Here is a 16,378-nt window from a genome sequence, read left to right as displayed (position 1 = left end):
AAGTTCAGGTTAATTTGCTGACTTAAGGGATGACCCCCACAAATTAGTGTTAATAATGCTTGAGATGGGCAGCCACTCTCCTCAAGCATTAATCTGCTTTCTAAAAGGGTGGTAAAGAGCCATTTGCCAAAAAGTCAGGAGATGCCAGACTGCTCAACTCTTAGATCGCCCAACTCATGCATAGCTGAGCAAACTACTTTGTATCAGATGGCAGAGCACAAGTTGAGTGAACCACATTCCTGATAGCCATGTGTTGGATAACTGCTTGCTCTAAGGTGAAAAATGCCCTGTCCTAGTATGACCTGATCTTCTTATGGCCTTCATTATGACCCTGGCGGACGGTGGAGAAGTGGCAGTAATACCGCCAACAGGCCGGCGGCAAAAAAAATGGAATTATGACCATGGCGGTTACCGCCATGGTCATCCGCCACCTCTCGGTTCCGACCGCCGTCACAAGACCGCCGGCGGAATCACGACCCTGCTGACTACCATGGATTTCATGGGGTTGGGAACAACCATGAAATCCATGGCGGTAGGCACTATCAGTGCCAGGGAATTCGTTCCCTGGCACTGATAGGGGTCTCCCTCACCCCGCACCCCCACCCCTGAGTCCCCCCTCCAACCCCCACCCCCCTGCCACTCCCCAAAGGTGGCAGGACCCCTACAGACACCACAAATCCACATACACGCACACATACCAACATACATACCAACATACACACACACACACAGTCATACACACACACATACTCACAGACATGCACACATACTCACAGACATACAAACAGACAGACATGCACACATATTCAGACACACAACACCCCCGCATGCATACATGCACTCACACACCCCCTCTACATACTAACACACACCCCCCCATGCACGCACACAACACCCCTCTCCCCTAATGGATGATCAACTTACCTGGTCTGTTGATCCTCCAGGAGGGGACGGGATCCATGGGGGCTGCTCCGCCGACAGCACCCCGTCACCAGAACACTGCCACGCCAAATCACGGAACGTGATTTGGTGGGCGGTGTTCTGATGACGGGGCGGTGGAGGTGGAGCAACCTCCACTTCCCCGCCACCCGATAGTATGGCTGCTGGCGGCTCTCTGTCCGAAAAAGGACAGAGGGCTGCCAGCAGTCATAATTTGCAGAGCGGAAATTCCCCTGCTCTGGCGGTCTTCAGCACGGCGGTTCCTCGGCGGTCTTTGAAGAAGACCGCCGAGGTCGTAATAACCTCCTAAGTTTCTTTTTACCTGGGCTCTTCGTGCAGGGGAAAAAACTGCTCCTGCATCAGGGATATTGATTACTCCTTTATGGGAAAAACAGCATTGATGGCTTCTTGCCTCAAATGTGCTTTGAAGAAAAAGGAATGCTGCAGCAGGAATCCTGTCACAATCACCCTCAACCACCATTGCACCAGGTAGAAGGTCTTTGGGGTTAGGACATTACGGGGCTCAGACAAAGGACCTTGGACAGGGCCTTTGCTCAGAAGGAACCCTTTTTCCTTGTTGATGCCCTCAGGAAGATGACTTGCATTGATGGTTCTTGTACTAAGCAGGGGAACTTGCAGGTTTATGAGGGCTGCACTTGTGTAGGATTTATGTCATAGAGAGCATGGGGTTGGGGTGGGAGCTCTGAGAGAAAGCAAGGGGCAGTCACCTTTTGGCTGCCAGCCAGTGGCTCTGCTGAGCAGCTCTGAGAAATAGTTGGACTATTTTACTGATCCCAGCGGCAACTAAAACTTTCCTTTTCAAAGTCTCGGCTTCAGGTTTAGCTTTTTTTGGCATACTTAATATTTCCAATGCATAACTTATAGTTAGAGTGAAGATTCAGTCAGTGCTTTGTTTATAACTTGTTGGATTTGTTGGCTATCTGAGGAGTTTTCTCTTGATTCAGTTGCTTTGTTCATTATTCTTATGTTTGTCCTGCTCATGAGCTTTATGGCCTCAGGATGACTTGTATCCTTCTGCTACAGACTGTGTTCATTTGCATGTAGTGATCTATTGAGGTGCTTGTGTTTCTTTGCCTTCCACCCCATTTGTTCATGTTCTCCTAATGCTCTCTGCACTCCCCTCATCCACTTCCAAAAAGTTGCCCATATTGCTCAATGTCCCGTTCCTGTTTTAAATAATGTATTATTTAAGTATTACTAGGGGCCCAGTAAACATAAGTACTACAGGGCTGCTCGCTCCATTCATTTTGCATCTTTTGTATATTTTCTTTTAATTAACTGTTCTAACATGGGCATATGCCATTTTAGAATGTGTGTGCATGGATCACAATGCAAGCATACATATTGGTGGCCATCTTGAAATGGGTTTCATTCGTCATGACAAAAGTGTCTTCATGCAAATGCAAAAAGCATTGGTAAATCCAATTAGCATTTTAGAGAGAACTATTGGCTTTGCAACTGCTTGTTGAAATATTGAAAGCTCTGTACTTTGCAAAGATTACAAAGTTTTCAAAATTTCAAATAAATGATGTCAAGTTGGCAGACGGCCAGCTTTACAATTTTGGACCTCCTTAGATAATACAACATATACTGCATTAGTAACAGGTAGGTTGACCATTTCAACCACTAATATCTATATCATTCCATCGTCTTAAATTTCAGCCCATGCCCAATAGGTATCGACTCCTGAATCCCTGGCAGATAACTTACTGACTGAAAAGTGTCTTCCAGTTAGCTCGAACAAAGTCCCAAGCGAGGCTCTGCCCGACGGCATTGTTGGCAATATAGGTAATGGTGGAAGTGCTGTCTTGCTTCCGGATTTTTGTGGGATCCAAGGTATATTGAAGATATCTAGGAAGCAACATATGAATGTATGACGAGTATTAGAAACAAGAGGACATGTTAAAAATCACATTTTGGAAAAATCTTCCTAAAAATATTAAAAAACTGAGAGTTACATGCAAATTAGTAAAGCTCTCAAAACCTGGCCAGTTGAAATTACTGGTAGGATGAGTTCTCTCTGTCTTTGGAATTCTTTAGCACCAGTACGACTATGGGCAATAGTGCGCTCAATAAATTGTATTTTCATTTCTGTTCATTTCACATTCCACTAAAATATTGCAGGAAGTTCAGGGCATCGTACACAACACTGTTAGATACACAGCAAATATTTTAGCAAATATGAGCACGTTTAAAGCATTTGGGAGTTTCCTGATCATGTTGCTTTAATTTGCAATCTGTAGTAAGGTAACCAATTATCTTTAGGGTAACATTGCAAAACCAATTTCGGATTTACTACCCGAAGGAATTTGCAAAATATTCTTTATAAAGAACAAGCATTCCTGTCCACATATTGTAAGGTTTCTGTTATGAAAACGCACCACAACTCTCATGATACACTAATATGTGACAATAGGATTGAGCAAATTTAATGAAATCCACACACTTTGTTGCAAAAGTATATATGTCTGTCAGCCATGCAGTAAATAGTGGGGTATTCATTATTCTTGAGCTGGTATTAGCACTGAGTAGAATTTGGTCTTAATAACAATCCTTTTGGCAATTTGTATGTTAATTATTCTGAAAGTAGAATTTATTTTAGAGAACTGAAAAAAACACATTCCATAATATTGATGCTATTTATGTGCACAGATTAATAACTTTTCCTTTTTCAGTCATAAATAATTAGGTCTGGTGTTATACAAGATCTTTTGTTTTTAGATAAAATCATTAAAAAATACATACCTATATAACATACATACCAGATGCTGAACTTGGCCCTTTCTGCAAGGTCATCTCCAGACTTTTTATCTTCCTCCTCCATTTTGCTGATCTAATTTCTGTTGGCCTTAGGACCCTGTTCACTTTACCACTGCTAACCATTGCTAAAGTGCTTGTTTTCTCTCCACTAAGCATGGTAAAATGTGGTTATACCCAATTGGCACACTTGATTCACGTGTAGCCTCTAGTAAAATGGTACTACAGGTACCCAGGGTCTTTAATTTATGGTACTAGTGGGCCTGCAGCACTTATTGTGCCACCCATTCAAGTAGTCCTGCAAGCATGTCTCAGATTGCAGTTTGTGTGCGCAGTTTTAAACTGCTATTTCAACCAGGCAAAAAAAACACGTTACAGGCCTAAGTCTTCCTTTTATTACATACAAGGCACTCCTAGGGTGGGCCCTGAACAGCCTGAAGGGCAGTGAAAAGTGTATTTAAAAAGTTGGACATGCACTTTTAAGCTGTAGATGTCCCTGTAGTGAAAAAAGATAAATGTGTTTTTCATTACTACAAGCCCCCAATCCTAAGTGTCTGCTGCCTGCATCCTGGGTCACATGACGAGGTGATCCTGGCAGTTGGTCTTTGTGTATTGCTACCAGACAATGAGACAAAGGGCAGCTAGGTATTGGCAGGATGGGACATTCAGGGTTATTGAGGGGGAAGGAGCTGTTACCTACCACACTCGCACACTACAAAGGCCCTGTCTCAGCACTCTCACAAAGGGGGTTGACACTTGGTCATTGTGACCCCTGACAATCTGGGGCTAGGGCAAGGAGGAACTAAATTGGAAGCACATCTGGGGGATGGAACCCTCAGAAATGTTCTTCTTATTCATAGTGGGCCCTTGGGTGCAAATATTGGACCATAGAGCCCAACTCTTCAGTACACTTCTGGATGTGTTGAAGACTCTGCCAGGAAAAACGACTGCCACCTACTAAGTGGTGCCACCCTAACCCTAGGCACTTGGAAGTGGGCCTGAGGCTGCACTGCCAATAAACCTATGGACCAAGCAGAACTGATGCATTTCCTGTGCTCCCTGGGGCAACTCCGAGCGGAACCAATGCATCACTTTTGTTGTGTGGACTTTCCTGGCATTACCGTAGCAGCCCGCAGTCTCATCGGAAACAAAGCTGCTCGATGCTTGCAGGCCCTCACATAGCAAGTCCCTCATTAACTGCTGCCTCGACAATGACGCAGGACTTCGCGTTGCAAGCCTGCAGCTTTTTTTAAACCAGCTGGTGTGGCATGCATCCTTGACACAGGACTTTGCATCGAAAGCACCCTCATCAATGGCCTCCTTGACAACAATGCAGGACCTCTTTGCTACAGCCTCGCAGCTCCCTGCAGCCAAAGCACAGTGATACATCTCCGACCCAGACCTTCTGTTTCCTTGGCTGCACAACAAAACCTTAACACAGGACCACACAACGCTCCGTAACCAGGATTTAAGGTACTCTTGTTCAGCTGACCTAACTAGGTCCCTGTAACTGCCCTGCACTCCATTGCAGTTTGCCTGAACTTGTGATTTTGGGTCAGTCCGATTTGTCCTTTTTAGCACTATATTCACTGAAATATTTCAAATAGCATATCTCCAGGTCTACTGATTGGATTTTTGTAGTCACTCTACTGTTCTAATCTGGTATTGGATCCTTTTTGTGTTGTGTCTTTTTCTTTATTGCTGTTGTGAAATGTTGCACAAATACTTATATACTCTCTCTACGTTAAGCCTGACTGCTCTATGCAAAGCTACCAGAAGGTTGATCACAGGTTAATCACAGGTTAATTTGGAGTTTGTATTGACTTCACCCTGGCAAGGACTGTGGTTGCTGTGATTGCTGCTTTAGTAGAGTTTCACCACCTCAACCAGTAACCCAAGTTGTTACATGGGGTATTTCAGTCAGCCTTCTTCATCTATTAATTTCTCTGTCTGCCATTCACTTTTATCTTCTTCTACATACTGACAAGCAACAAAGGAGTCCACAGACAGTTAATGCCAATGTAACAAATATCTTTGACCACATTTCTGCTTTTCCTACTCTTCCAACTCCCAATCAATCAGTGTACCTTTACTAGAAGAAACCAAATACACAAACTGCAGCCCAAGGCTTTGCTATCTTTCTCACAAATGGACTAATAGTGTGCATGTGCAGATACTTCCTAGTGTTGTCAGATCACTGCTTTGAAATGATCTGTGACTTTGGGGTTGCCATATTGCAACAATCCTTTCCTTTATTCAAAGTAGAGGAAGGTGTACCATCAATGCAGCCTAAGCACAATATTTTGAAAAGTAGAAAATATATTTGCTCACGTTCCTCCAAAAAAAGGTTGGACTTGGTCCTCTCTGCAAGGTTGCCCCCCCAAAAGTTTGGCTTTTCCCTTCCTGTTTGTTGGACTTCATTTGTGTTGGCTTTAAGACTGTGCACTTTATCACCGCTAACCAGTGCTAAAAAGCTTGCACTCAGTCCTTAAAATATGGTCAAATTAGTTTACACCCAACTGGCACACTTAATTTACTTATAAATTCCTACTATATTGGTACTCTATGCACCCAGGGTGTGATACCTAAATGCTAACTAGTGGGCCTGCAGCACTTATGGTGCCACTCAGTTCAGTAGCCCTTTGAAACATGTCCCAGGCCTTTCATTGCAGCCTTTGTGTAGTTTTAAACTGCAATACGACTTGGCAGAGTACAACTTCTTGTCAAGCCTAATTCTTCTTTCTTAATGCATGTAAGTCACCCCTGTGTTAGGCTCTACACAGCCCATACGGCTGAGTACATTATATGGAAAACATGGGACATGTACTTTCAAGTTTTACATGTCCTGGCAGTGATAAACCCGTAAATTCATTTTTCATTACTGCATGGCCTACTTCTAACGTAGGATAACATTGGGTTACCTTATTACATTTAATAGGTGTTAACATTTAAATGGGAACAGGCTTGAAACTCATGTTTGGTCTCAAAAGAATTGTAATTTAAAATCCTCTTTAATGGTAAAGTTACAATTCAGAAAATGCTACTTTTAGAAACTTGCCATTTTTTTGCCCTAAATATTTTATGCCTGTATCCTGGGTCCTGGGTCACATAACTGGGTGCAGCTGGCCTTTGTTTATTTCTCCCAGACAATGAGACAAAGGATCATTAGTGTTGAAAGGATGGACTATCATGCCAAGATGGAAGGGTGGATCTGTTCCCTGCCCCACTTACCTTTAAAAGTGGCTGCCTTCACACTCAGAAAGAACTTGACACCAACCAACTGTCACCCTAGACCTCTGGAAACCTGGACAAGGGAAGGGAAGTAATTTCCATAAACAGGTGTAGGAAGGCCTAGACATTTCTCCTACTTCAAAGGCTGGCATCAGGCAAAAATATTGGACCCTCAGAGCAACTCTCCAGTACACACCTGGACCTATGGAGGACTACAAGAGGACTGCCTTGTACTCATGGACTGGCCTGCTGCTTGAGGCCTGCAGGGCTTCTCAGAGGACTGCCCTGATGCTAACAGAAGTCTGCCCTGCTGCTTGAGGCCAGCCTTGTTCTTCAGAGGAATGCTCTGCTGCCTGAGGTCTGCCTTGCTGCTTGAAAGAGAGAGGACCATCTCCATTAACTCAGGGCTACCAAAGTGACTCAAAGGTTCAGTTGGCTGACTTGCTGTTCTGAGCTACAGGGAAACAAAAAGTTCCAGAGGCCTCCATGCAAATGTCCAGCTGGCTTGCTGCAACTAGACCTGCAACTGGATCTGCCTGTGCCCTACTGGCCTCTGCTAGAGTGAGTCCCTGATTGGCAAGCGGTACCTTTCTGGGTCATGGAACCTTGGCTGGCAACAGAGGGCACTTCTCTGGAAGGAAAAGGAGAAGCCTGATATTTTGGTCTCTACTCAACTGCAAACTGGCCTATTTGGACTGTGATTTTGGGAGCTGTCTGCAGTTAAAGTAATATGTGTGCCCATATTGCAATGCCATTCCAACTTGTATTTATGGTTTATTAATGAATAGCCTTCATTATTAGGGTGAGCACTTTAAATAGGCATTTTAAGGTCGCACTGCCCTTCTGACAGTGGTTCCAGTAAAAAAAAAGTGTACACACATTTGAAAAGTTTAACAATATGAGGCTAGGTATAATGCTCCCAGAATTCTCTCTGATTAGATGCAAATGTTTCCAGAAGCTTGTAAGCAAGAATGATGATTCTTTGCTTTAAAAATAAAATGTTCAGAAACAAATTCAAGTAGGAAAAAAACCTTAGTAAAAAGTGTTGATGCATGGTAGTATTTCCCAAAATATTCCTAATGAAACTAGTATAACCATTTTCAACAAGATTATGGAAAGCACGAAAATAAACAACCACTGGCAAAGCCAACTGATCTGACATTTTTGTGAGTCTTTTGGTTTCCTCAATGCCTGTCTTGTTTTGACATGGCTTTTGTAACACTTTATTGTTGCGAGAGTTGCCAGGACCCACTATTGTAACAAACAAAAAGGATAAAAGGGTTTTGGTCCCAGAAAGCACACATTGCCACCAATGGCGTAACAAAGGCTCTGCAACCCCCCTCCAGAGGGGGACCCCTCAGCACAGCACCTGCTCTGAGTGAGTCTGGAGGGTGGGGCCTCCATGTTCTTTTCAGGGGGGGGGCCCTCCAGTTTTACTACGCCAGCTGATCTACAACCCATACTGCAGCGCACCACACACAGGACCAATAGTATACCCACTCATGTTCAGGTATTATGCTCCATGCACTGATTAGCCTCAGGGAGCTACCAAGGGGTTAAAGCAGCAGCTGGAGGGGTCTCACATAGTGCTCTCTCATGATTTTTCAATGCATATCTCAATGCCATGCTGAGCAAAATTCAACAGCACATAAGATTCCCCAACACCCCACAGGAATTACTACAGACAAAATTTGATTTCTACCAGATTGCCTGATTCCCACATGTAATAGGCGCCATCAATGGATACACATGTAGCTATCTGTCCACCATAGGCCACAGAGGCCCTCATTATGACATTGGCAGTAAATCCCACTTACTGGCACACTGACGGCCGCCAACTTACCGCCGCGGATATCTGTTCACCATATTATGACACACACACCGTGCTCACAATGGACACCCACATATAAAACAACACCATATTGGACAATTCAACCAACACACATCTGACACCAATACACATACCCACACCACTTTAAAACACACACCCACATTATCCACAAACCTTTACGATTACAAACCATTGCCACCAGAGAGACATCAAGACCACTATTAGCCACACACTACTCACACCTATACACCTCTCATGCACTCCACATCACACACCCCAACACATTACCGAACACACCCTCACCAACACACCTCACACAACACCCATGGAACCACAAATACACTCCCGTTTCACCGAGGAGGAGTTAAGGGTCATGGTGGAAGAAATTGTCAGGGTACAGCCACAGCTATTAGGAGCACAGGTGCAGCATATATTTATAGCTAGGAAGATGCAGCTATGGCGGAGAATTGAGGACAGGGTCTAAGCCATGGAACAGCACCCAAGGACTAGGGATGACATCAGGAAGAGGTGGAACGACCTACGGGAAAGGTACATTCCATTTCAGCAAGACACCAGCTTGCTAACCAGAGGACTGGTGGTTGACCACCACCACCTCCCCCACAACACACAGCATGGGAGGAGCAAGTCTTGGCAATACTGCATCCTGAGGGCCTGGCTGAAGTCGGAGGAGGACTTGACTCTGGTAAGTCAACTCTCAACTTCTATCACTCACCTATCTGCATGCCATCACATACCCTCACCCTCACTCCCATCACTCCACTACATCCCACACAACCCATCATCACAACCCACTCCTCCCAATGGCAAGCCCTGCATGCTGTACCAATGCATGGACACCCCTCACAGCCCTGCATGGGCACTCGTCACTAAAGCATGCACACCATAGAGAATTAACTATCCCACCATACACTAACAGACACAAGTGAAAACTGCCAGGGCAAAGCGAACGATAGAGGGGAAGCCACGGATTTACAATATGTCAGACACATAAACCACAACACATCATTTACAACCCCACAGCTAGCCCAGCCAATGTCAGCGGAGAGGAGGTGCCAGCACTATCCAGTCCCCCAACTAAAGAGGCCCACAGTAATGACAGCAACTCTGGTCTTCAGGATCTGGATTACCTACCTGGCCCATCAGGGACCACTGGACAGCCAGTTACCCAGGCACAGTCACATACCACCACAGAGCCTCCCCCATCAGGAAACACCACCACAGCACCCCCCAGCATACTCATACCTCTGTCCCCAGGACACATCAATCAGCAGTGTGTCCACCTCTACAGGGACCCCAGGGCACATCTCGCCCCCAAGACAATCAGGGACCTGGGGTCAGTGGCAGTGCAGAGGCACAGGCCAACAGGGACACTGGGAGGACAGGACCAGGGAACCGACTCTCCAGGAGGCACTCGCCGAGATCCTGGGAGCCTATCAACAGTCACAGGACACAATGGGCCATATCCTGGACAATGTGCAGAAGAACAGGCGGCTGCAGGAGGGACAGTACCAGGGGATCAGGGAGGACTTGCAGGCCATTAACAACACCCTGATCACCATAGCAGGGGTGCTGGCAGACATGGCCAACATTATGAGGAAGGCAATCTCACACCAGCGGGCCCCTCCCACTAGCCAGACATCTGAACAGCCTTCCACCTCTGCTGCTGCTAGTGGTCAGGATACCCTGCCACAGGACTCACAGGCCACAAGCACCCCTCCCCCTGCAGAAGGTGATCCACTCCACAAACATTCCCTGTGATTCAGCCAGAGACAATTGCCAAGACCCTCGCCAGGAAATGAGACTCTCCTGATTGTAACCCTTGTGTCCCACTCAGTCACCCTATTCACCTTGAACTGCCATTGCTCCCCTTCCTATGTCCTCTTCGACAATGCACCTGTGCTACAAACAGACTGGAAAAATGCCCTGAACCTCCCTCCATCGTCACCCCATCCTATTGCTCTTGCCCCCTCTATATATTTGCACTTTAATAAACACCCTTTGAAAAAAATACATTTGGAGTATGTCATGTATATCAAATATGCATTCATTGATACAGGTACAAACAACTATACAGAGAATGAGCACTGACTAATGACCATTAGCTGGCTGTAGTGATCACACCAGGAGCATTTGTCAAATCACCAACATCTGCAAAATGAATTGCCAGAGGGAATAGGAAGTGGGCATAGAAGTGGAAAATATCAGCAAGCCATTGGAACACAAATGACACCCAAAGTCACTGGAATGTGATTTAAGACTGTCCTACCTGTGTGTCATTGGAAGTATTGTTGGATCACATATGTTCCGTTGTCCTTATCCTCATCCTCTGCCTCTTCATCCTCACTGTCCACAGGGTCTACTGCTGCCACACGGGCATCTCCAGCCTCTTCCTCCTGCAGGAATGGGACATGGCCTCTGAGGGCCAGGTTATGCAAAATGCAGCATGCCACCACTATTCAGCAGACCTTCTTTAGTGAGTAACACAGGGAACCACCTGTTAGATTGTGGCACCGGAACCTGGCCTTCAGGAGGCCAAATGTTCTCTCAATAATCCTTCTGGTTCGCCCATGTGCCTCATTATAATGTTCTTCTGCCCTTTTCCTGGCATTCTTCACAGGGGTCAGCAGCCATGATAGATTTGGGTAACCAGACTCACCTGCACATATTGAGGGGCAACATTTAGCCACACACTATCCCAAATGGCCCACACCATACCCATACACCAACGTGTACTGGGTGGGAACCAGGGCTCACCTATTAGCAACACCCTGTGACTCTGTAGTTGGACCATCACATTTGGGATGCTGATATTCCTCAGGACAAAGGCATCATGCACCGACCCAGGATACTTAGCATTGACGTGGGATATGTACTGGTCTGCCAAGCACACCATCTAAACATTCATGGAGTGGAAACACTTACGATTCCTGAATACCTGTTCATTCTGCCGGGGGGGGGGGGGACAAATGCAATATGTGTACCATCAATTGCCCCAATTATGTTGGGGATATGTCCCATTGCATAAAACTCAGATTTCACAATGGCCAAATCCTCAATCGCGAGGGAAACAATGTAGCTGCACATGTGTTTTATCAGGGTAGACAACACTCTTGTCAGCACTATCGAGAGCATTGGCTGTGACATTCCTGCTGCCAAGCCCACTGTCACATGAAAAGAACCAGTTGCCAGGAAATAGAGTACTGATAGCACTTGCACAAGAGAGGGGATCCCAGTGGGGTGACTGATAGCAGATATCAGGTCAGGTTCCAACTGGGCACACAGCTCTGTGATTGTGGCCCTGTCAAGTCTATAGATGAGGATAATGTGTCTGTCCTCCAGTGTTGCCAAGTCCACCAGGGGTCTGTATACGGGGTATGTCTCCATCTCCTATTCATCCGCAGCGGTAGCAATCTAAGGGACAAAAGAGTGAGGAGATGGTCATAAACTGAACAATGTAGCTACAACAGTAGTTTGTATCCAGTAAACATGTAATGGGTCAGTATGATTTGTCCAGTATGTGCTAATATCTCTTGTGACGCAGCATTATTCCAGGGCCTGCCCCACCCCTGAAATGGCATCCGCCTGTCTTGTGTGGAGGGACAGGTGGAAGTGAGATAATTCTGCTGACGTTGTGCGCCGTTGCAGGAGGCGGTCGGGAACCGCTGTGCATCTCCTATTTGGTTAACTATATGCACCGCCTCGGACGTGACCACCATTCTCATCATATTCCTCACTTGCTACCTGATCTTTCATAGAAGAAGACCTACACTGCATGTGGTGCTGTGACCTGTGTCTGGAACCTAACATGGCCCATGTCACCGGGGAAAGGGCCCCAGCCTTCACTTCGGAGGAGTTGGAGAGACTGGTGGATGGGGTCCTTCCTCAATATGGACTGCTATATGGGCCTCCAGACCAACAGGTGAGTAAACTGTGACTATAATGCATGTGGTATGAATGCATGGAGTTGTGTGCGGGAAGGCCTCATGTAAGGGGGGTGGGTGGATGTCCTTTTGGCGGCATACAGATTGTGTGCTGGGCCATGTGTGTGGAAATGGTGATGGGAACGGGTAGGGTGGGCCATATGTGTAACAGGCAGGACTGTTTGTATAATGGTATTTTCCTGTGTGAATTGCTTTAGAGGTCAGCTCCATTCAAAAGAAGGGTGTATGGTGTGCCATCGCCAAGGATATGCGGACCCTGGGGTTCTATGGCAGGTAGAGCATCCACTGTTGCAAACAGTGGGAGGACTTGAGACGCTGGGCATGGAAGATGGCGGAGGTCCAGCTGGGGATGTCCTCCCAACGAGGAAGGGGTGCTCATCGAACCCTGACCCCCCTGATGGCCTGCATACTGGTGATGGCCTATCCAGAGGTGGATGGGAGCTTGAGGACATGACAGCAGCCACAAGGGGGTGAGTACAGTGGCCATCATTGAAGGAAATGGCTGGAAGGTTAGTATCCGGGTGGTGGCTGTGTGTCAGTGGGTGCCTATAGGGCAGGCCTGACATTGCAGCGTAGGTCCCCTGTTGGCTAGGGCTCTGAAGGGATAATCCTGCTACCGAGCTCGTAGGCATCCACTACTGGTCAGGGCTGCGTGGGTCCCAGGTGTGCTGCATTTGGTGGTGTGTGCCCCTCCCCATGCCTTGGTGGCTAGCAATATCACTGGTAGTGCAATGCATAGTGCATAGGGCTGTTCCCTGTGTGTGAGTGTCTTCTCCCCCTTTCTTGTTTTGTCATCCTGTCTTTCTGTGCATTATCATAATCTAGCAGAGGAGCAGAGGCACCAGCGACGGAGGGAGCTCCATCCCACAGGACCCAGAAGGCAGAGTACACTGACGGTGAGGGCACCAGTGGGACGGAGGGTGAGGGGAGCACCACAGCGGAGACTGGAGCGTACAGTTCAGACACAGATACCTCCTCCGATGGAAGCTCCCTGGTGGTGGCGGACACTTCTGTGACCACCCAGCTACAGGTACTGCCGCCACCCCCATACCAGCACCACCCTCCCAGCAGCCCCTCATCGAGTTGCCCGTACCTGCTTACCAAGGAGGGTGGGCATCTCCTTCACCCTAGGCACCTCATGCCCTGTCCCAGTGAGCCCTGCTGCCCTGAGAGAGGAGGCTATTGACCTCCTGAGATCCATTTCTGTAGGGCAGTAAACTATTGTGAATGCCATCCAAGGGCTGGCAGCCCAGATGCAACAATCTAATGAATTCCTGGAGGGCATTCACACTGGATTGGCGGCCCATCAAAGATCTATTCAGGCTCTGACCTCCTCTCTGATGGCAGCCATTGTCCCTGTTACTACCGTTCCCCCCTCCAACTTCTACTGCCCAGTCCCATTCCCTTCAACCCCAACCTATCCCAGGCACACATACAGATGAGCATGCACACAAGCCAATCCCCAAGAGTGTCACAGGCAAACACAAGCACCACACTTCATCCCACAGGCACTCACACAAACACCATCCAGTTTCAGACACAACAACATCCACTATTTCCACTGTCTCCCCCTTCTTCCCCTCCACTACCTCCCTTCCAGCCACATCCACACTCCCACCTGCATGCACTGCATCATCATCCACTACCAGCATCACCACACCAAGCAGAACACACACCTTACTGGCAGACACCTCCACAACATCCATGCACACGTCCCCTGTGTCCTCTCCCACTGTGTCTGTCCCCCTCCTCCTAAAGTAGACAAACACAAGTACTCAGACACCCAACAGCCATCCACCTCATGACAGCATACAGCCCATGCACCTGCACCCACATCCAGCAGACAGACACCTCCAACAACCACTCCCTCATCCTCCACTCCTATTCCTTCTCTCACTTCTCGCCCCAATGTCCCTAAAAAGCTTTTCCTTGACCAAACTGACATCTTCTCTACCCCTTCCCTCTGTCCTGCACGTATGGCCAAGGTATCACGAACCCAGCCAAGCACCTCAGCCACACAGTCCATGGGCCCAGTCCTAACCGCTCCCACTTGTGGTGGAAAGGGGAGCAGGCAGGAAGGGCAAGAAGCCTGGACCAGCAGCTGTGATGGAGCCCCCACCACCAACCATGGTTGTGCATCCGTTTGAGGGTGCAGGGAATGTGCAGGAGCATCCCCCCACCAGCAGCACCACCACTGTGCATCCGTCCGAGAGTGCAGGGGATGTCCAGGAACCTCCCCCCACCAGCAGCACCACCACAGTGCACCTGTCACCACCGGCGGGCACTAAATAATCCTGCCTCCATGGGCTGCTGTGCAGCCTGCCCCCTCCAGACCCAGTGGGCAAGACACCCACTCGGGAGACTGTGGTCTATCACTCCCCACGACCAAGCACAGGGCATGTTGCCCCCTCCAGAACCGGTGGGGTATTCACCCACTCGCGAGACTGTGGCCTTGCACTCCCCACGACCAAGCACAGGGCATGTTGCCCCCTCCAAAACCAGTGGGGTATTCACCCACTCGAGAGACTGCGGCCTTGCACTCCCCAGGACCAAGCATAGGGCACGTTGCCCCCTCCAGAACCAGTGGTCTTGTTTCATCTCCCGGCTGAGGTGCCCCCCGTCTCCCTGAGGTGCCTGCCTATTTATGAAATTGATGCCCCTGCAGTGTTCTCTCCGTGTTGAAACAGTTGACAAGCGGGGCCTTGGACTTTGGCCTCTGGCCAGGTGGCCCACGCAAATTAAGGACTGAGCTGTGTCCCTTTTGCTGTAAATTTGAATATATGTTATGTTGCCTAACTTATTATTTCTATTGTATTGTTCTTATTACAAACACTTTGGCGAAATCGTTTTGTCCTTGCATTATTCAGCCGATTTACGGGGATAAATTGTTTTTCTTGTGCATATGGTTGTGTGTATGGCATGTGTGTGTGTGGTGCGTGTGTGTGTCACTGTCGTTCCCCCCCTCCATTGTATGCTAGGTGGCTGTACTCACCGTCGTCGTCTTCGCCAGCGTTACTGTTCGTGGTGGAGCAGTACGTACAATATCATCAGAAAGGCATGCAGTTCAGGCTCTATGGCGGCGTGGTTCTTCCCTGTGTTTCCAAAGGTGAGTCCTTTCACTTCTGAGCTCTGTTTCTGCCGTGCTTTTGATGTCGTTGGTACCGCCTTGGAAAAGGTGGTGGTTTGCAGTGTCTTAATATGGTGGGCGGGACATTGACTTCCACCTAGCTGTAAGCGGCTACCACCGTGGCGGCTGTTGTTTCCACCCTGGTGGTCAGTGTGGTACATCAGCTCTCTTTCAGAGATCTTTCTGCCATGGTCATAATTTGACAGTAGTTACTGGCAGCCTGTTGCCGGTATTATCACCACTTTATCACCGACCGCCATAGTCGTAATGAGGGCCAGAGTATGTTTATCGGAACTGTAAAAATTCACATTCCATGAACATAAAAGTAATTAGCAATGCCTCCAACATTATAACCCAGTGGTTCCCAACCTTTTGACTCCCGAGGACCCCCACTGAATCACTGTTGAAAGCCGGGGACCCCCAAACAATTTGTACAATTTAAATTTCAAGAATTAAAACAGTAATTTGCGGAAAATACACAAACAAGAACCCATCAAAAAAATACTTAAA

At 47.6% G+C, this 16,378-nt stretch overlaps 1 protein-coding gene across 2 annotated transcripts in view; it reads right to left on the bottom strand.

Annotated features, from left to right (window-relative positions):
• The window catches only part of LOC138284178 (aminopeptidase Ey-like), a 534,815-nt gene that overhangs the window by 57,270 nt on the left and 461,167 nt on the right, over positions 1-16,378 (bottom strand). For both annotated transcript variants that reach the window (XM_069222674.1, XM_069222675.1), the window contains exon 19: positions 2,671-2,811. In XM_069222674.1, the coding sequence (XP_069078775.1) occupies positions 2,671-2,811 (141 nt within the window). The remainder of the gene's footprint in view (positions 1-2,670; positions 2,812-16,378) is intronic.

The sequence above is a fragment of the Pleurodeles waltl genome, chromosome 3_1 (genome assembly GCF_031143425.1).
Source record: "Pleurodeles waltl isolate 20211129_DDA chromosome 3_1, aPleWal1.hap1.20221129, whole genome shotgun sequence".
NCBI classification, from domain to species: domain Eukaryota; kingdom Metazoa; phylum Chordata; class Amphibia; order Caudata; family Salamandridae; genus Pleurodeles; species Pleurodeles waltl.
The sequence above is the reverse complement of the archived record's forward strand: the minus strand, read 5'-3'. Positions and strand labels throughout refer to the sequence as shown.